Genomic DNA, 22,307 nt, shown 5'->3' on the forward strand with positions numbered 1-22,307 from the left:
TAGTTGAAGACAGTCTCAAGCTGCACCAGGGGAAGTTTAGGCTCGAGGTGAGGAGAAAGTTCTTCACAGAAGGAGTTATTGGCCATTGGAATGGGTTGCCCAGGGAGGTGGTGGAATCACCGTCCCTGGAGGTGTTCAAAAGGGGCTTGGATGTGGCACTTAGAGCCATGGTTTAGTTGTCATGAGGTGTTGGGTGATAGGTTGGACTTGCTGATCTCTCAGGTCTTTTCCAACCTTGTTGATTCTATGTCCCTACCTATTGCAGGGGGGTTGGACTAAATGACCTTCCTGCCCAAACCATTGTTAGTTCCACTGGGGGGCGTCGGTGCCATGCCATTTTTTCACGAGTGCATTTCAACCTGGTTGAAGATTTCATTTGCTACCTTTTAAAGCTGTCTGTAGTTTTTCAGCATCAGAGTTTCTACACGTCAGTGTGTGTGAACTCTGGGGTGGTGGTCTGTAGGGTAGCCTGCATTAGTAGCATGCCTGTTTTATCAGATTTCAGAGGTTTTTGTTTCTGCTGGCTTTGTAGCAGGTGAGGATGGCCAGAGGATACTAGCTGTGGGTTGTTCATCATATCTGTTAATGTAGCTGGAGTCTTACTGTGTTTCAATTTAGTCCATGAATGCAGAATGTGTACTAACAGTATCTTGCTGTTATTTCAACAGGAGAGAGAGTCCCGTGAACATCTGCGCCTTGGCCTTATGGCGCTTCCTGCTCCAAAGAATGACTTTGAGATTGTTTTACCTGAAAATGCAGAAAAAGAACTTGAGGAACATGAAGTAGATGAAACCTTTGTAGAAGATGCTGCTGATGTAGATGCCCGCAAGCAGGTAGGTGTGTGTGATGTGAGCAGTACTTTTTGTTTAAAATGGATGTTCCTCGAATGGTACCCATAGTTTCATCCATGTCTGTGGGAATGTTACAGCTTCTTCAGGGTCACAAAGGAAAATGTGCCTGTTTTTTTGTGCTGCTGCCAGAGTGTGCATGCACAGAGGCTAAGCATGTGAGAATACTGAGTTGTTTTTTTCAGTTTCAGGCTATTTTCTCAAAGTTAAAAGCTACTGTTTGTGAAATGTAAGACAGTTATATACAAATGCAGGCGAACAGGTAGCACATAGATAGAAATCTGCCACAAAGTGAATTGGTCCCTTTTGTATGCCTCCTACCATAGAATTACCCAGACAGCCAAGTTGTGAATAGGTCCCTGAGCGTTTTGTTTTGTTTCAGAATCAAGGAAGGTCAGATGAAGTCCTGGTTTAAATTCTATTGGTTAAATAGCTGTACTGGCCACTAATTAGAGACACTCCAGATTTTTCTGTTTTTCTGTTTATAAGAACAGTCTCTTTTCCATTTCTTGCTTATCCTAATTTTTGTGATGCAGATTTATTTTTGCTGCATACCTTCAAATGCTTGGGTTTTTTTGAGTTCAGAGGAGTTTTTGCCAATGTCTCTGCTTTGATATGTGAACAAAATATTTGTAAAAATTCTATACTCTTACATCTTCTAATATGAAGAATTTGATTCCAGAATATTTTACAACTTGATATCTGAGAATTTGATTCCTGGTGTCCCATTTAGGAAGGAGCACATTATGTATCTGTCTGCATGTCTTGTGCATACACATGCTGATGAAGCGTGTGTAGAATAGAGACAAGAATTTGAGTCGTAATACCATACAAGAGAATTGCATCTTGCCTGTCAAATGATGCTATGACATGGCTGGGATTAGAATATCAGATCTTGGTCATCATCCTTGAAAGTGGAATGTAAGGAGATTATGTTGAATTAGAATTAGAATAAACCTTTATTAGAATAAACCAAACCAGGTTGGAAGAGACCTTCAAGATCATCGTGTCCAACCCATCAACCAATCCAACCCACCCAAACAGCTAACCCATGGCACCAAGCACCCCGTCAAGTCTCCTTCTGAACACCTTCAATGATGGCGACTCCACCACCTCCCCGGGCAACCCATTCCATAGTGCAATCACTCTTTCTGTATAGAACTTCTTCCTAACATCCAACCTGAACCTCCCCTGGCGCAGCCTGAGACTGTGTCCTCTTGTTCTGGTACTGGGTGCCTGGGAGAAGAGACCATCATCAGCCTGTCTACAACCTCCCTTCAGGTAGTTGTAGAGAGTGATAAGAATAACTTTATTAGAATAAACTTTATTAGAATAAACCAAACCAGGTTGGAAGAGACCTTCAAGATCATCGTGTCCAACCCATCAACCAATCCAACCCACCCAAACAGCTAACCCATGGCACCAAGCACCCCATCAAGTCTCCTTCTGAACACCCTCAACGACGGCGACTCCACCACCTCCCCAGGCAACCCATTCCAGTGGGCAATCACTCTTTCTGTATAGAACTTCTTCCTAACATCCAACCTGAACCTCCCCTGGCGCAGCCTGAGACTGTGTCCTCTTGTTCTGGTACTGGCTGCCTGGGAGAAGAGACCATCATCAGCCTGTCTACAACCTCCCTTCAGGTAGTTGTAGAGAGTGATAAGGTCACCCCTGAGTCTCCTCTTCTCCAGGCTAAGCAGCCCCAGCTCCCTCAGCCTCTCCTCATAGGGCTTGTGTTCCAAACCCCTCACCAACTTTGTTGCTCTTCTCTGGACTCGTTCCAGCAAGTCAACATCCTTCCTAAACTGAGGGGCCCAGAACTGGACACAGTACTCGAGGTGTGGCCTAACCAGTGCAGTGTACAGGGGCAGAATGACCTCCCTGCTCCTGCTGGCCACACTGTTCTTGATGCAGGCCAGGATGCCATTGGCCTTCTTGGCTGCCTGGGCACACTGCAGGCTCATGTTCATCCTACCATCAACCAGCACCCCCAGGTCCCTCTCTGCCTGGCTGCTCTCTAGCCACTCTGACCCCAGCCTGTAGCACTGCATGGGGTTGTTGTGGCCAATGTGCAGAACCCGGCATTTGGATGTGTTAAATCTCAGGCCGTTGGATTCTGCCCATCTGTCCAGCCTGTCGAGGTCTCTCTGCAAAGCCTCTCTACCCTCCAGCAGATCAACTCTTGCCCCCAGCTTGGTGTCGTCAGCAAATTTACTGATGATGGACTCAATGCCCTCATCCAGATCATCAATAAAGATGTTAAAGAGCACAGGGCCCAGCACTGATCCTTGGGGCACACCACTAGTGACTGGCTGCCAGCTGGATGTGGCACCATTCACCACCACTCTCTGGGCTCGGCCGTCCAGCCAGTTCCTAACCCATCGCAGTGTGCTCCCGTCCAAGCCATGGGCTGACAGCTTGGCCAGCAGTTTGCTATGTGGGACGGTGTCAAAGGCCTTGCTGAGGTCCAGGTAGACTACATCAACAGGCCTCCCCACATCCACCAGGCGGGTCACCTGATCATAGAAGGAGATCAGGTTGGTCAGGCAGGACCTGCCCTTCCTAAATCCATGCTGGCTAGGCCTGATCCCTTGGCCATCCTGTAAGTGCTGTGTGATTGCACTCAGGATGACCTGTTCCATGATCTTGCCTGGCACTGAGGTCAGGCTGACAGGCCTGTAATTCCCTGGCTCATCCAACCGGCCCTTCTTATGGATGGGCACCACGTTGGCCAGCTTCTAGTCCTCTGGGACCTCTCCAATGAGCCAGGACTGCTGGAAAATTATGGAGAGTGGCTTGGCCAGCTCATCTGCCAGCTCTCTCAGCACCCTAGGATGGATCCCATCTGGTCCCATGGACTTGTGGGGATCCAAGCTGCTAAGGAGAGTTCCAACCACCTCCTCATGGAACATAGGGAAACTGTGCAGCTCCCTGGCTCCTTCTGCCAGCTCTGCAGGCCAGCTGTCAGGAAGACGTTCTGCCCTTCTAGTAAAAATTGAGGCAAAGAAGGTGTTAAGTATCTCTGCCTTTTCCTCATCCTTTGTTACAATGTTCCCCTCCGTATCCACCAAGGAGTGGACGTTGTCCTTTCCCTTCCTCTTACTGTTAATGTATTTATAGAAGGACTTTTTGTTGTCCTTCAGGGCAGAGGCCAGTCTAAGCTCCAAGTGTGCTTTTGCCTCCCTAATTCTCTTCCTACAAGACCTAGCAACATCCTTAAACATTCTGTGGGTTGCCTTCCCTCTCTTCCAAAGGTGATACACCCTCTTTTTTTCCCTCAGTTCCATTAAAAGTTCATGAACCTTCCAGGCTGGCCGTCTGCCCCGGCGGCTCATCTTCCGGCACATTGGGACAGCCTGTCCCTGAGCCTTCAACAATTCTTCATTGAAGTAGGTCCAGCTCTCCTGGACCCCTTTGTTTTTAAGGGCTTTATCCCAAGGAACCCTCTGAATTAGTTCCTTGAGTAACCCGAAGTCTGCCCTCCGGAAGTCCAGAGTGGAGGTCTTCTTGCCGCCCCTCTTGGCTTGACCAAAAACCGAGAATTCAATTATCTCGTGGTCACTGGACCCCAAACACTCTCTGACCACCACATCGCCCACCAGTCCTTCCCTGTTGGTGAAGAGGAGGTCAAGCATAGCCTTGCCCCTGGTAGGCTCTCGCAGCACCTGGGATAAGAAGCAGTCCTCCATGCATTCTAAGAACCTTCTAGACTGTCTCCTCTCTGCCGTGTTGAGATCCCCGCAGATGTTAGGCAGGTTGAAGTCGCCCATGAGAACAAGGTCCGGAGATCTTGAGACAGCCCTAAGCTGCCTATAGAATGCTTCGTCAACATCTTCCTCCTGGTTGGGTGGTCTATAACAGACTCCAACCAGGGTGTCTGCCCTGCTGGTCTTCCCTCTAATTCTTATCCACAAGCATTCAACCTGTTCGTCCCTAATCTCCATCTCAATGGCATCGAGTGCCTTCCTGATGTAAAGGGCCACCCCTCCACCCCTTCTTCCTCGCCTGTCTCTCCTGAAGAGCTTGTAACCGTCTATTGCAGCGCTCCAGTCATGTGCGTCGTCCCACCACGTCTCTGTGATGGCAACTACATCATAATTTTCCTGCTGCATCAAGGCTTCCAGCTCCTCTTGTTTGTTGCCCATGCTTCGTGCATTAGTGTACATGCACTTCAGCTGGGCTGCTGGTTTCACCTCCGACTCTAGCTTGTCGCCCCCAGACTCTTGTCTGAGAGGACTATTTTCAGCCCCTTCCCCCTTCAAAACTAGTTTAAAGCCCTGTCGATGAGACCCGCCAATTCCCTACCCAGGATCTTTTTATCTTTGGGGGACAGGCCGTTCTCATATACAGTGATCTTTCCCCTTCTCTGGGACAGATGTACTCTATCTGTTGCCAGCTGGCCTGGTGCAGTAGAAAGTTTCCCAATATCAAAAAAACCAAAATTCTTTTGACTGCACAAGCCTCTAAGCCACTTGTTAACTATAGCTGCTGACCTGTTCCTTACTGTATTCCCTCCTGCAGTTAAGGGTATTGATGAAAAATTTATTTGTGCCCCTGACCCCTCAACGAGGTCTCCCAGGGCCCTGAAGTCATCTTTGATAGCCCTGGGAGTTCTGGTTGCAACATCGTCATTCCCTAACTGCATAACTATTAAAGGGTAGTAGTCAGAGGGCTGCACCAGTCTAGGCAGCCTACTGGTAACATCATTAACTTGGGCTCCTGGCAGACAACAGAGTTCCCTATGAGATGGGTCAGGCCGACATATAGGGCCCTCCATTCCCCTCAGAAGGGAATCACCAGTAACAATTACCCTCCTCTTTTTTTGGAGGGAACAGGTCCTGATGCCAGCAGAAGACTGTTTGACCTTAGGCTGCTTTGCCTTAGGCTGTTTAACCTTAGGCTGTTTAGCCTTAGGGAGAACCCCAGATGGTGTGTCCTCTGGAGTTTTTACACATTTTTCCAGGTATTGTTTCAGTGAAGAAGTTACTTTATGTCATTAAAAAGGAGGACAAATAGAGTCCCAGCTGCAAATTTAAGAGTCTGTCTTTTCTTGTTGATTTTGTGTCCAGAGAATAGAGCAGTTGTCAAACTTAATGCGAAGAAACCATAAAGCATGAAGTCTACTGGGTTTGAGGCTGCAGGAGAGTGTTGAGACTGGAAATGACTTTTTTAGGATCTCTCTCCTCTTAGTCTGCTGTGCTCTTCCTGTTTAATTTAGAAACAGTAGATTATGATGTGACCACATTATTTGGCTCTAGCTTCATAACATGCAGCCTTTAAGGAGTCTTTGCTGCAGTAATCCATTAGTTTTTATATCATGTATGTTTCTGTAATGTGACACTTAGCTTGTTTATCTGTCTAGGCTCTCCGAGAAGCAGAGAGTGCAAAGGAGCTGAAGAGGATGCACAAAGCAATTCAGAAGAATCTACCACGACCTTCAGAAGTGAGTGGAAAGGAAAAAAAATTAGTTAGAAAGGTTTTAATTATTACAGGAGAAAATACAATCTGGATATATCATGAGAGGACAAAACTTCCATTTGAAGATGTCGATTTCAACATTATGGGAAACTTTCACAGTGAAATTATCGTGAGGTATTCCATATGCACAGATGAAAGCACAGCTGAGTGTTTGAGTTGCTGTATGTGTGTCACAATGCAAGGGATTTTGACACCTGTTCTGCATGGTTTACCTGATACATAAAATTCATACTTGTGTTAAGCATTTAATGTGATCCATAGTGTATATGATGTTAATGAACGTATTTTTTTATTTCTGGGCAGGTTAATGAAACAATATTGAGACCCTTAAATGTGGAACCACCTCTAACAGACCTGCAGAAAAGTGAAGAGCTGATAAAGAAAGAGATGATTACTATGCTTCATTTTGATCTTTTACACCACCCGTTTGGAGAACTGCCTAGTGGTAAGAAGGGGAAGGGCCCAGGATTTGGAAGCAACAATGCAGAGCACATGGCTTACTTGGAACAAAACCCTTATGAGAAGTTCTCCAAAGAGGATCTCAAGAAGGTGAGATTATATGGACTAATTACAGGCACCTGATGGTCCTTATGGTCCTATAACCTTGTAATTAAAAAAAAAAAAAAAAAAGTGGAGCCAAGCCTGCACAGAATTTAGATAGGAGATCTCCAGAGGGTTGTGTGATGAGCTGTGAGGACAGTTCAGGTGCACATTCTGTGGGCTATGTTAATCTGAGCACTCAGCAGAACAATGAGGATGCTGTGTTTGTCTGGAGACATTGTCTGTTACATGCAATCTTGAATGTGTTGTGATTGCTTATCATTTTAAGTAAGGGCTGTTTCTGGAGATTAATGTTGCTTCACTGAAGCTTTAATTAGGTGTGATACCCACCTTCTACTGCCTGTGTACTGCCTCAGAATCACTAAGCAGTTTTTTCATGGCAGTGCAGACTGTGACAGTGATAGCTGTCTTCTAACTTGGAACAGCAAATTAAATTGTTGAATTATGCTTGTTGAGCTGTATTAGCACAGAGTCTGCTGAGATGCAAGTGGTCTTAAAACCTACCTGGTTAAAAAGCACTGAGTAGGCAGAAATGGTGGCTGCTGGATGAAGTGAGTAGGGTGTCTGGGCACTCAGTCCTGTTTTCCATTGTCATCCCATGTCAAACAGCAGTCCCATACCAAGGGTTCTGGTCTGGGGAGTTCATTTATTAAAACATCTACAACTGTTGCCTTTTGCTGCCAACTCTTTCCAAGAGTTTTTCCTGTGAAGCTGTACCAGTAACCTTTGACCAAATGGTTTACACTATTAAAAATGAGTGAAAAGGACAAAATCACGTGCCAACAAGTCATCTACTTTATGCAGGCTCCTGCTATCTGAGAACATGCATTCTGACAATAGCTGTGGTGTCTCTGCACCTAAATCCTGTATTGCTTGAAAGTGACTCTAAAAATACACGGGCAGATTTTAATTCCATCTCCTTGACCAATGAATCAAGAGCCTAAAATGAGAAGCACTGCACAGTATGTACTTCCAATTTGCTGTTAAATGAAAAATTATACTTGAAGATTTCTGAGCAGGAGAAGTTAAAGATAGTTAGATCGTGAATTTCACTGCCCTGCCAGTGTCAGATTGTTCTCTTAGGAACATTCTCTTGAGTGCTTTCTCTGGTTGTTTTGAACTGCAACAAGAATTGGGTTTTCTATCACTTCCCTTAGAGACTGTTAAAACAGTCCAGTAGTTTTTGTCTGGAAACTTTCTTCAGAGTCACTGGAAATTTTGTGTCCTAACAGATGGGCAGAAAGTTTTTGCTGCCTTCCTCCTGCTTGCTTCTAACATTCAGTGTAATATTCCCTCTTTGTCTTTGGTTGAGGTAGATGATCTCCAGAGGTTCCTTCCAACCTTCACCGTTCTGTAATAACCAATGAACTCCAGATCGGTAAAGATAGTTTTTCATTTTCAAATAAAATTGGAAGAATCTGGGTGTCTATGCAGTTTTGAGGGCCAGGCTCTTTGTCAGAAAGAATTGTGAGAACACCACAGATGTTTTCACTGTAATTTCCTTTTTTAAACTAAACTAGAAAGAACAGAATGCTCGTATCTCACTGGTTGCTAGCTCTTTAGCAATAGAATTCGTGTTAGAGTGTTATGTCCTGCCATGGAGCTTATACAGCTCACCCACTAATATTTAGAGTGGACTTTCCAGGTTGCATGGAGAAGGGCAAGTCAAAGGAAACTTAAAAGTGAGTTTTGTCTCAGAATAGCTGCTTGTCTCTGTAGAGCTCTTCCTCCCTTCAAGGTCCTTCCTTTGTCTCTTTTCCTATGCAGCAAGCTGAAGTACCTAGCGGTGCCACAGCTTTCATTAGCTACAGCAGAGTAATATCAAGTTTGGCCACATTATATAAAATGAGGGATAGTTGTGCTGTGAGCAGCCTTGTACCCTGGATTCCATTTGTAATCCACAGCATTTGTGTTAGATTTCATAGTTAACCTGCTGGTGAGATCTTAGTATGAAAAGAGAAACCACCCCCATGAATTGTGCACTGAAGGATTGAAAAGAAGAGGAATTTTCTTGTATCTTCTGTATTGTAACTGCAATTTATTTCTCTTCATTTCCTACAGGCACAAGATCTACTGGCACAAGAGATGGAAGTGGTAAAGCAAGGAATGGGGCATGGAGAGCTCTCCAGCGAAGCTTATAACCAGGTGTGGGAAGAGTGTTACAGCCAAGTGTTGTACCTGCCTGGACAGAGTCGCTACACAAGAGCTAACTTGGCCAGCAAAAAAGACAGGATAGAGTCACTTGAAAAGAGGCTTGAGGTCAGTGTGGTTTTGTTCTGCTTTTTACACCTGCCTTTTTAAAAAAAAAAACCATTTCTCCCTGTGTGTTTTGTTTCTTTTTTTCTGTGTAGGAGTTACAGGTTAACTTCTAAATCATTTAGGCCTTTTGGTGGGATTCCTTTGAAAAGGTTGTTGAAGATTTTTCCTGGGGAGCTCATCAGTATTCTTAAGGTGTTCAAATTGGTTTCTCTCATCCTTCTCCCTTTCTTAACATATCCCTAGAGTACTGCCACATGTGGTTTCTCTTTGCTCTGTTAGCTGCAACATTGCTCATTTCACCTACTTTATTCTCAACTGGAAATAAAGTCTTGTTTTGCTCTCATTTAATTCCATCTGAGCTATTTATTATTTTCTTCATCTCCACTATTAGTGGATCAGATAGATGATCTAGTTTGGCACCTTGTCCCTGAGAATGGCCAGTACAAGATACTTAAGAGGAAGATGTTTACAATCAATGTTTCTGTCCCAAAACTTTTTTCAAGTTTTCTTTCCAACTTAAGATTTGGTTTCTGATTTACTATTACATACGTAAGGGTCCAGATAGGCCTGAGTGCTTGACAGACTGGCATCCTCTGCCACTTCCAGTGATTCCCTCCACCAAAGAGAACAATGGATATTTGTGATCCTGTTCCACTTTGTCAGGAAATAGTACAGCTTCCTTCTGAGTGCATTTTAAATTCAAATTTCAAGTATGCTGTTGTGTATTCCAGAACAAATATTTTCTGCAAGTACAAAATGCCAGAATTCAGCTAACAATGTTTCATCAATGTATCTGCATGCAGTTTGAGTACTGTGGCAAGGCACTCATCTCTCTTTGTCCATTTGTAAAATACAGCTATTCCCTATTGTCCTGTTGCAACAGGACAAAGGGTGAAGGTTTTAACCTAGAAGAGGGTAGATTTAGATAGATACAAGACAGACTTTTTTGACACTGAGGGTGCTGAAACACTCTCCCAAGTTACCCAAAGAGGTGACAGATGCTCCATCCTTGGAAACATTCCAGATCAGGTTGAAGGAGGTCTCTTCATACCCCAGCCAGTCTGAGTCTATGACTTTTGCCTAAAAGTCTCAATTAGGCATCAGTTGCTCTCTTTCCATGGTAAAAAGAACTTTGGAACAAAAAGCTCTGTGTTTAAGTTGCTAGAAATAAGCTGCCTCAGTTACTGATACTGAAATGACAGAGATGCCAGAAAGGCTGAATTTTCACTTGATTCATACATGTCATCTGCATCATGAATGTGAGTTTGTGAATTCTGTTAGTCCAGAATGTCACCCAGGTATAGACTTTGCAGTCGTTGGTCATGACCTCGGGCTGGGAGCAGTTCAGCTGCAAGTAGCCCAGTAGCCAAGGGGTTCAGCTGTAATGCCAGAGCACTTGTTGTACTGCGCTTCCCCAGCAGAGAGCGCCATTGCTCTGCCCATCGTTGCCTGCTCTCTGCTCTTTCACAAAATCAGAATTGGAGCACAGCATCAGCGGGCTCGCATGGCAGCAGGGGTTGTGCTGGCATCAAACCTGCGATCTGAGGGCTGTACCTAAAGTGTGTACAACTGCTTTTGAAACTTAAATATCATGCACCCAGAACTGTGTTAGAAGTGCATTATTAAAGTTGTGAAGTCAGACAGTTGGTCTTAAGGAATGCTCAAAGAGCCTTATTCTGGCAGCCTTAAGTTGCCTATGCATTTGTGTTTTGAGACAGTCTTTAATTTCATGATGACACAGCCTGGTTTTTCCACATACTCATTTACTGCACAGAGTGGATGGTACTTGCTTAATGAGTAACTATTGAATATTTTGTTTTCTCTTTATTGTTCAGTGTGTGGCCCTGTGCCTTTCTGCTGCTCACTGTCTGCAGTCTAAATTGGTTACTTCTGTGTGGGCTTTTTTGTGCTGTTGATTTTTGCTCATCCTCTCCCAGTATTTGGATGAGTAGTTGGTGTCCTTATTGAGGATATTGAAGGATAGAAGGTAGGGTTGCATCATCCATTGATCCAACTCCTGTTGCATTTGTTTATTTTGTAAGTGGTCCTTTTCTGTAGTCATGAGAAGGAAGCAAAATCACCCTGGAAGCAAAATACAGATCAGATATCTTGCCAAGAACAAAAATTTGATTTAATTTGCTACCACCATTGCCTGCAGCTCTGTGGAAAACAGTTAACAAAATCCAGCTCACCTTTTCTACAATCACTTGCTCCAATCATGAGACTCCTTGTCTCGCTGTAGTAGCTGCATCTTTTCAGATGAGCTGGGAGCTTGGAGTACTGCTAGACAAGGGTAACTGCTTGGTGCACTTACAGTAAAGAGATAACAAGCTTCTGTAAATGTTTAAAATACCATCCCCACCCCCAGTTTAGTCAGGTACCCAGGTCCAACACAGCTTGCTGTGTCCCACAGCTGCAGGTGTGATGAAAATACTGTGCTGTCTGTACCAGCTCACTGTTGTGTGCAGGAGGATTCTGTGCAGAGTTAAATTTGAGCTGAAAATCTCTCCCAAGTGTGTGCAAAGTGCATTTTAGTGCAGCTCAGTTGCCTGACTTACTTAAAAGGTCCTTCCTAAAAGATAACCATATACATTGTTTTGAAGTATAGGTCACCAGCTGAACAATTTTTAAAATAACAAATAAAAAGCATAATGGTTTAATGAAATGTCATGGGTTGAGGCTTATGCCTTTAAAAAAATAACAAATGAATATACAGTGGAAAAAGGACAGCAACTTTTTTCCTAGCCATTCTCAGCAATGGCAGAATCCACCTTAATTTTAATGTTTTTCCAAGGAAAATTGTCTAAAAGCAGTATGAGTTGAAATAGATATTTTAATGGGAAGTATCAGACAACCTTAATGAAAAGCAGGAATACTAGCTCAGCTTTCAATACCCCAAGATATTTACTTATACTCTTTAATGTCCTTTGAGAGAAACTGTAAAATGAGTTTGCCAGCAACAGAAACTGATGTTGGTCAGCTTTTTGGGGCTGCTTTGTCCCCTTTGTATGGCTCTAAGATCAGTAGGCAAAAACCATGTGAATTGAGTGACACTTGCTGCAGACCACTGCACATTGTGTAGTCACTCTATAATACTTCCACATGTGTGGTGAAGAGGTTATTAAATTTATTAATATGAAATATGAGTTATGAAAATATTATTTTTATTAATTAGCAAACTATTAATAACTGATGAATCACCAACTTATATACATGTTCTAGTGCACGTTCATGAAATAGATTCCACAAGTGGCTTAGTGTTATGATTATAACTTAATTGAACTATCTATAAACCCTTTCTATATTTATATAACGAAGGGTGCAGTTCCGCTGCTTGGCCACTAGATGGAGACACGACGGGACGTGGGCGGCTTCTGGCTATACACAGCAATATTACAATCTTTCTATGCGTCAGCGCTTACTCTGCTAGACGCGGATACTTTGAACTGAGTGCTAGTGGATGGAAAGCACGTGGAAGATATTTGACTCCCTCCAGACAACAGGGATCGGTCCTGGTCGGGGTTGGTCCATGGGGTCGGCCCTCAAAAGTTGGCTCGCACGGCAGAGTGGGACGACGGTGGCTGGTAGGTGGGCTCGGACGACGCCGCAGCAGGCAAAGCTACGGGGGTCGGCCCAACCATGGCGATTCTCAGGGCTGATGCAAACAGCCTCGGGGAGAGAATGCAGCTGTGTTAGGCGGCAGATTCTTGTTTACTGAGCTTAAAGGAGCAGCGGGACTCTCGGAGTGGTCCCGGGTTCGGTGCAGTATAGGCACGAACAATGCCTTAGTCTTCCCTGAGATTCACAGGGCTCAGAGCGGCACACATGGCGGCTCCTCTCCTGCTACGGCGGGGCTAGGCATACGTGGATTCGGTATCGATCAAGTCCCTTCTCCCCGGCAACTGGGCAGATCTTACCCTCGGGGGTTGGTCCAGTCCTTCGGTGGCACGGTGGGCTCTCCCAGTCGGTACGACTGGCTGTAGCGACACTGGATTCCTCAGGCTCAGCGAAGGTCCTCCCTCTGGGCTTCTTCACTATGCAGACGCTTCCAGTATGCGTGCATGTATAACAGAAGCTAACAACAATAAGCTCAATGGCAAAGGCTGCAGCTCAAGAGTTACTCTCTCGAGCAAGCACAGAGACAAAGTGAATGAGGGGGCAATTTGTTTACCAACTGGGGTGATACTTATAGATTCCTCAAGGCTGGGCTTGACCAATGGGCACTCTCATAAACAACTGGCTTCAGCCTATAGAAAGTGTGAAGCTAGAATTATGCCCATACTTGGTGTCAGCACGAGCACTGCATGCGCTGGGTGCGTGCTGGCCTGGCTAATACCTTGGCTTTTGTCTTCCTCCTGGAGGAGGGGGAACTTGTCCACATGCTGGGACAAGATTCAGTATCTGGGCATAATGTGCCTTCACCACAACATGGGACTGCTAACACCGTGCAGATCCAGTGCAGAAAAAGCTAACTATTTACAGCGCTGTATTCATTGCTGGGAGATCACTTGGTGGATCGATGGCGTGGACAGTGTCTTCCTCTAATTGGCCTGTTTTTGGTGCCTGAGTGATTTAGTGCTGGCAGCCTTTTATCTGCTGACATGACGTTTATCTTTCTGAAATTGATGGTGATACCACAAACTGATTTATTTTGCTATTGATGAACTTGAGGAGGCAAAGTGAAACCATTGTGGAGAGCTTTTATTTGGCTAGATCTGATGTCCAGTGATTAGCAGCAGTATGGAACAACCTGGCAATAGTTTTAGTATTGGATGTACTGCTATTCATTAGTAATACTTTTCACTTTTCCTTTCTTTGTGGGTACACAGGAAGTTCCACCTAAACATAAGGGAAAGCTTTTTCACTTTGAGAGTGCTGGAACACTGGAACAAGCTGCCCAGAGGGGTTGTAGAGTCTCCTTCTCTGGAGGCTTTCAAAACCCACATGGATGCCATCCTGTGCAGCCTGCTGTAGGTGACCCTGCTTTAGTAGGAGGGTTGGACTAGATGATCTCCTGAGGTCCCTTCCAACCCCTACAATCCTGTGATTCTGGTAGAATTTTCTGATCTTTCTAGTTTCCATGCTTCTAAAGCCTGCAGTTTCTTTTGGATTTTCAGATGCGCTGTTACTGAGAAAACACCTGGAGAACAGAAGTGAATTTATAAGTCTAGCAACAGAGAAATTACTCATAAAACTAAAATGTAGTGAATCCCTGCATAGTCTGCTTTTATGGTCACATACATTAATTGATACTGCTTTATTGCCTTTGTGGAATATACTTTTTAAAAATAAGGTCCATTTGGAACATAGCTGATACTAGAGGATGCCATCTGAGAGTTATCAGTGATTTTCACTGTCAAACTGTTCAGAATCAGAGTGTTCATGCAACACCACTGTTGCTGTGTCCAATCTCTGCTTAACAGAGTTGATCATCAGAGTACATGTATTTAGCATAGCAGTTTTGGAGGGTATAAACTTCTGATTATCAGAGATCTGTGGCAGATCCCTCAGGAATTGTCTTTGCCTCTGTGTGAGAACACTTTCCTTCTTTATAAGAGTGGTTACTTTGCGGTTTGTGCTATAGTTTGGATACTCTAGCATTTGAGTTTATTCCAGAAAAGGTCCATGCTACTTATTTTTTTCCAGCTGCCTCCTGCCATTACCTCTGACCTCATATGAGTGCTCTTGTAACTGTGGTAATCTGGATCAGTTTGTTGAATTGGCAGAAAGTTAATTATTTTTAAATGAAGCAGCAGGCCCCTTTCCATGGTAGCCAGATACCAGATCAGCTTAGCATTTTTCAGCAGTCCTGGCTCATTGGAGATGTCCCAGAGGACTGGAAGCTGGCCAACGTGGTGCCCATCCACAAGAAGGGCTGGTTGGATGAGCCAGGGAATTATAGGCCTGTCAGCCTGACCTCAGTGCCAGGCAAGATCATGGAACAGGTCATCCTGAGTGCAATAACACAACACTTACAGGATGGCCAAGGGATCAGGCTCAGCCAGCATGGATTTAGGAAGGGCAGGTCCTGCCTGACCAACCTGATCTCCTTCTACGAGCAGGTGACCTGCCTGGTGGATGTGGGGAGGCCTGTGGATGTAGTCTACCTGGACTTCAGCAAGGCCTTTGACACCATCCCCCATAGCAAACTCCTGGTCAAGCTGTCAGCCCATGGCTTGGACAGCAGCACTCTGAGCTGGGTTAGGAACTGGCTGGATGGCCGAACCCAGAGAGTGGTGGTGAATGGTGTCACATCCAGCTGGCGGCCAGTCACTAGTGGAGTCCCCCAGGGATCAGTGCTGGGCCCTGTGCTCTTTAACATCTTTATTGATGATCTGGATGAGGGCATTGAGTCTATCATCAGTAAATTTGCTGATGACACCAAGCTGGGGGCAAGAGTTGATCTGCTGGAGGGTAGAGAGGCTCTGCAGAGAGACCTCAACAGGCTGGACAGATGGGCAGAGTCCAACGGCATGAGATTTAACACATCCAAGTGCCGGGTTCTGCACATCGGCCACAACAACCCCATGCAGGGCTACAGGCTGGGGTCAGAGTGGCTGGAGAGCAGCCAGGCAGAGAGGGACCTGGGGGTGCTGGTTGATGGTAGGCTGAACATGAGCCTGCAGTGTGCCCAGGCAGCCAAGAGGGCCAATGGCATCCTGGCCTGCATTAAGAACAGTGTGGTCAGCAGGAGCAGGGATGTCATTCTGCCCCTGTACACTGCACTGGTTAGGCCACACCTCGAGTACTGTGTCCAGTTCTGGGCCCCTTAGTTTAGGAAGGATGTTGACTTGCTGGAACGAGTCCAGAGAAGGGCAACGAAGTTGGTGAGGGGTTTGGAACACAAGCCCTATGAGGAGAGGCTGAGGGAGCTGGGGCTGCTTAGCCTGGAGAGGAGGAGACTCAGGGGTGACCTTATCACTCTCTACAACTACCTGAAGGGGGGTTGTAAACAGGCGGATGATGGTCTCTTCTCCCAGGCAGCCAGCACCAGAACAAGAGGACACAGTCTCAGGCTGCACCAGGGGAAGTTCAGGCTGGAGGTCAGGAGGAAGTTTTACACAGAGAGAGTGATTGTTCATTGGAATGGGCTGCCCGGGGAGGTGGTGGAATCGCCATCACTGGAGGTGTTCAGGAGGAGACTTGACAGGGTGCTTGGTTACATGGGTTAGTTGATTAGGTGGTGTTGGGTGATAGGTTGGATGCGATGATCTTGAAGGTCTCTTCCAACCTATTCTATTCTATTCTATTCTATTCTATTCTATTCTATTCTATTCTATTCTATTCTATTCTATATCACATCATGTCTTTGCTTGCAGAACTTTCGAACATTTGTGAGATCCACAATGAAGGTAACCCATAACCAGTAATGAGGAGAGCAATAAATAATTTTTTTGTATTGCCAAGGTTAACCTCTGTCTACACTAAGAAAAAATGTGCTGGGGAAGATAAATGGATTTAGCCAAAAATCTTGTGCTTTCTTTCCATCACAGGTGAATATTCATTGCTGGTTTCTGGACAAATCCCAAGTTCAGATTTGATACACCTTATTTTAGCCTCCTAACTAAAACAAAGCTGCAGTAGCCTTAGGTTCCCTTTGTTTTTTCTGGTGGATATAAGGCACCTCCTGAGAGCAACTTGGTCGATTTTGAGTTGAATTACCCTCTTGAGTTTGTGATTTTTGTTTTTATTACAGAGGCACCTAGAGCACCTCAGATCAATGAAGCAAGATTAGATTTTAGTGTCTCCCTTGATTCTTCTCTCCCTGGAAAAGTATTATTTACCTTATGGAGCTCTGTAGTTTTGTTTGTGAAGCACTTGTAGATCTATGACTGAAAATCACTATCTAAAACTGCTAAATCTTTAAGTGCTCTTGTAGTACCAGGAAAGTAGTTGTCTTTTCCTTTTACAGCTTGTTGAGTTGAGCTAGAGCTTTCTATTTTTGCATGTTAGAGGTCTGGGAAAAACCCTCTTGGTTCACTGGCCTTTCTGAGAATTAACTTACTATGTCCTTGTTTTTTTTATACAAATTACGTTTGCACTTAGCAGCTTCCCACCCTGAGACCTTTATCACCATGAGCAAGAAGGAGGAAGCAGATCTAGTTTTATTCAAATGTGACTAAGTCAACTCTTAAAGCAGTGATACTTCCCAGACTGCCAGTTGAACATCTTTGGGAAACAGAACTATGCTTTTGCTGTTTGAAAGTTATTTGCAAAGGAAAACGCTACTAGTTAGTTTTATATCAGTTCTCTTTCCTTTGACTTAACTTTGGATCATTTGGAGGGGAGCAGATGAATGCCAGTGAGAGGGTTCTTTGTATTTTCATTTCTGTGATCTTGCCTATGAGTCTTGAGACTAAGGCCATAATTTTGAAGGGACTGGATAACTTTTTGTATAGAAAAGAGTATTTTTCTGCATGTCTTTGTTCCAGGATGTGCCAAAACATTGGAAATCAGCAATGAAAAAGTTCTTTAAAAATAAGCTTTGACTGCACATAGGAATGAATTTTTAAATTTTATTTATTTATTTTTAACCTTATAGTATGTGGGAGTGGTTTTTTCTGTCTAAAACCATTGATTTCCTCTGTGGTGGCTGATGAAATCAAATTTTCATGTTTGCAAATGTAGTTCATAAAGGCAACTTACATGCTTATTGTTAAAGTTCATCATTGACAAAACTCTTCATTGCAAAAAGTGTTTGCACACCATCACTGTCAGAAATTGTGTTCAGGCAGAGAAAAGTATACATTGGTGTGTTTTTTCTCTGGAAACCACCTCATGGGCAGATCTGTCACTCTGTAGAGTCTGCGCTAATCTGAAGCAGTGTTAGAACCTGTGAATGTTGGGCCAGTGTGAGTTGCTGCTCACACAGTAACTTGCTTCATTTATACTTGTGTGATAGTACTTGCTGGAATAGAGCATTAGTGACTGCTGCAAGCTCCTCATGTAGCTTCTGCTGCTCATTGAGAGGGAATCAGTCTGTTTGCTGACTTGCTTATTATGTGAACTTCCATAAGATTGCTAGCCTCTTCTTTGAAAAGATCAGTTCAGGAGCTCTGCAGCTATGGGTTTTGAAGGTAATGACACTGCTTGCTGCCATATTTTCTCATCAGGCACTGCAGTAACCCATGCTTGCTTGCAGCTAATCAGAGCTGTTGTTGCTGTCTGTGATATTACTGTAACTTTTTTTTTTTCCCCCAGGGAGAGGTAAGAAGTTTTCAGAGGAGCTTAGTACAAATAACTTAACTTGTTTTCCTTCTTAAACGGTACTCTTCTAGATGCATTTCTGCTGTGATTGTGGTATGGGTATCACTGATATTACTGGCAATTTTAGAGAAAATTTCCAAATAAAAATATTTAAAATGGGCTTTAGTGTCAGCAGTGTAGATCAGCAGTGACTGATAACTTATTATATCCTGTACTGTCTTTACTTGTAGTCCTACCAACTCATGTTACAATATTTGAAGGCAGGTCATCATAATTTCTGACACAGTTCCCATGGAGATTGCACATGAGTTATTACTTTTAGCTCTGAGTAGAGAGAATAGCCTTCTGCAGATCTCAGTAAGTTGTCACGATACATAATCTACATAACAAAGTACAATATAAGGGTTTATGTTGTGACTTCCCTTATTAAATTGGGGAAAGGTAGCTTTATATTCTTATTCAGGCTTTGAACATTTGGGCTAGTTTCAGTTGTGAAGTTCCAGTTGCATGCCAGCTGTGCCTTAATTTGAGATTCACCTATGAAGTCTTTCCATGAAAACTTTGTGTGAACCAGACAATTAGAATTCAGTCCTACTTTGTTGTCTCTTGAAAGCGGCACACTCTGACCCTTTTTGACTGCTGTGATACTAATCAGCACCTTTTCTTAATGATCCTTGTGCTCCTGTGTACACTGAATAAACATCATCTTCAGTGTCACAGCAGAGTGCTGATATAGTGCCAAATCATGGTGTGTTTTCATCTGATTAGCTGAGCTAATGATAGTGTTGATAGCAGTTTGATAAACTGAGTCCATATTGTTCTGCACTGAAAATGGTAGCAAACAAAAAATTGTAGCACCAAGCCTTGGTTTCTGGAAGAGTTAACTGTTACCTTTTGCTAATTCAGAGGTAAGAGGCAGGGTCTATAGATAGTTTTGCCTGATCAAACTGTAAATGGGTGAAGCAGTGTTTCAAGCAAAAAAAAAGGAGAATTCTGTACAAGAGTGTGGAAGTGGAAAATATTTTTAAATAGATCAGTTAATGATTTTTTTTGTTTTAAAATGTGGTATTATAAAGTGCACCATCAAGCTTGTAAAGGCAGATCACCTAAACATGCACAGGGGATGCCCTCGTGTTACAGCCATTGTTCCTGGAATGGTTTGGAATTCTGGTCAAAGCCATTTGGTGTAATGAACAGAAAGCTGCTATTTTAGTGTGTTGTCCCATTGCTGCTGCTCTGGGTGATGAAGCCAATAGGAGGCAAGTTCACAAACTCTGCTATTTAACTTAAGCTGATCCAGCTTCTGCCAGCAAATTTGAGTATGGGAGGGCCACATACGGATCTGAGGTGAGGAAGGAAATTATAATAACATTCAGAGTAGTCCTATATAGGTTCCAAGAGTAACCCATTCAGCCAGTATAGCTGAAGCCAGCAGAGCATCTCTGCAGAAGCTAAAGGGCTTTGTGTTGATTTATGTTGATTCTTCAAGGTCATAGAACAAATTGGTTTACTTTTGACTATGGCTCTGGTAAGAACATGCAGCAATTTTTTTCTTCCATGTGTTTTTTTTTATCCATCAAGCATAATCAAGAAGATAATTAGAAGATGAAAACTTCATGCTGTTTAGGGATTACTAAAAGCTCCACGTTGAATGGAAGGAAAACAAAGTGGTTAGTACAGGGATAACCAGACCTTTGAACTCAGGAGCAGTGTTCTCAGTAGACTCAGTGAGGTGAAGAATTGTGAAAATTCAGTTTTGAAGGCATTCAAGCCCTTCCTCAGAGTTAGTTTTTCTTTTCCAGTGGATGTTTGGTCTCATAAGCAATTTTTCCCTGGGAAAGGGAAACTAACCTCTTCCCTTCTTTGTTAGCATAAGAATAGATTGGTTTTACATGATGGCCTTTGGGATATTTAAAACATGTTGTATCTTCATTTTCTCTATGAGATGGAGAGAAAACAACCTCCTTTTTTTTTTTCATAGTTTCATTCAGGGTTGGAAGGGACCACAAGGATCATCTAGTTCCAACCCCCCTGCCATGGGCAGGGACACCCCACACTAGATCAGGCTGGACAGAGCCTCATCCAGCCTGCTCTTAAACACCCCCAGGGACGGGGCCTCGACCACCTCCCTGGACAACCCATTCCAGGGTTTCACCACTCTCATGGTGAAGAACCTCCTCCTCACATCTAGCCTGAATCTCCCCACCTCCAGCTTCATTCCATTCCCCCTAGTCCTATCACTACCTGAGATCCTGAGAAGTCCTTCCCCAGCCTTCCTGTAGGCCCCCTTCAGATACTGGAAGGCCACAATTAGGTCACCTCGGAGCCTTCTCTTCTCCAGACTGAACAGCCCCAACTCCTTCAGTCTGCCCTCATAGGAGAGGTGCTCCAGCCCTCTGATCATCCTTGTGGCCCTTCTCTGGACACGTTCCAGCACCTCCACATCCCTCTTGTAATAGGGGCTCCAGAACTGGACACAGTACTCCAGGTGGGGTCTCACCAGGGCTGAGTAGAGGGGGAGGATCACCTCCCTCGACCTGCTAGCCACACTTCTCCTGATGCAGCCCAGGATCTGATTGGCTTTGCGGGCTGCAAGTGCACATTGAGAGCTCATGTTGAGCTTTTTGTCCACCAGCACCCCCAAGTCTCTCTCCTCAGGGCTACTTTCCAGCCAGTCACTGCCCAGCCTGTATTTGTGTGTGCTGCACCACACAGCTTGGTGTCATCAGCAAACTTGCTGAGGGTGCACTCAATGCCACTGTCCATGTCACTGACAAAGATGTTGAATAAGACAGGTCCCAGGACTGATCCCTGAGGGACTCCGCTTGTCACTGGCCTCCACTGGGACATGGAGCCATTGACAGCCACTCTTTGGGTGTGGCCATCAAGCCAGTTCCTTATCCATCTAGTGGTCCACCCATCAAACCCATGTGTCACCAGTTTGGAGACCAGGATGTGGTGCGGGACAGTGTCGAAGGCTTTGCTCAGGTCCAGGTAAATGACATCAGTTGCTCGCCCCTCATCTATTAATTTTGTCACCTGCTCATAGAAGGCCACCAGGTTGGTCAGGCAGGATTTGCCCTTGGCAAAGCCATGCTGACTGTTCCCAATCACCTCTTCACTATTCTTTTGAGCGAGTAGTGACTCCAGGAGGATCTGCTCCATGATCTTTCCAGGCACAGAGGTGAGACTGACTGGCCTGTAGTTCCCTGGTTCCTCCTTCTTACCCTTTTTGAAGATGGGGGCAATGTTTCCCCTTTTCCAGTCTGTGGGGACTTCACCAGATTGCCATGACTTTTGAAATATAATAGAGAGGGTTTTAGCAACCTCATCTGCCAGTTCTCTCAGCACCCGTGGGTGTATCCCGTCGGGTCCCATGGACTTGAACACTTTCAGGTTCTTCAGATGATCACGAACCTGATCTGCACTTACAATGGGCAGTTCTTCCTCCCCGTCCCTGGCTTTGACTTCCATAACATCAGGAGTGTGGCTAGAGGCCCTTGCAGTGAAGACTGAGGTAAAGAAGTTAAGTACCTCAGCCTTTTCCTCATCACTTGTGACCATGTCACCAGTTTCCTTTCTGAGGGGGCCCACACCTTCCCTAGTCTTCTTCTTCCCATTAATATACCTGTAGAAGTTCTTAGTGTTCCCTTTAATCTCCCTGGCTAGATTCAATTCAAACTCTGCTTTGGCTTTCCTAACCAGGACTCTTGCTGCTCGGGCAGCTTCCTTATATTCCCCCTGTTCTACCTGTCCTTCTCTCCACTTCCTGTAGAGTTTCCTTTTAAGTAATAGTGTGTCCAGTAGCTCCTTGCCCATCCAGGCAGGCCTCCTAGCATTCTTACCTGCTTTTCTCTTTGTTGGTATACAGAGCTCCTGGACACAGAGGAAGTGGTCCTTGAATACTGACCAGCTGTCCTGGGTCCCTCTTCCCTCCAGGGCTTTGTCCCA

General features: G+C 44.6%; 1 protein-coding gene across 1 annotated transcript in view; it reads left to right on the forward strand.

Annotated features, from left to right (window-relative positions):
* Positions 1-22,307, forward strand: part of CDC5L (cell division cycle 5 like) — a 61,580-nt gene that overhangs the window by 31,231 nt on the left and 8,042 nt on the right. The window contains exons 11-14 of the mRNA XM_068142965.1: positions 669-833; positions 6,214-6,294; positions 6,633-6,878; positions 8,952-9,149. Coding sequence (XP_067999066.1) covers positions 669-833; positions 6,214-6,294; positions 6,633-6,878; positions 8,952-9,149 — 690 coding nt within the window. The remainder of the gene's footprint in view (positions 1-668; positions 834-6,213; positions 6,295-6,632; positions 6,879-8,951; positions 9,150-22,307) is intronic.

This window comes from Melanerpes formicivorus, unplaced genomic scaffold (assembly GCF_026170545.1).
Source record: "Melanerpes formicivorus ecotype bairdi unplaced genomic scaffold, bMelFor1.0.p_v2 SCAF_9, whole genome shotgun sequence".
NCBI classification, from domain to species: Eukaryota; Metazoa; Chordata; class Aves; order Piciformes; family Picidae; genus Melanerpes; species Melanerpes formicivorus.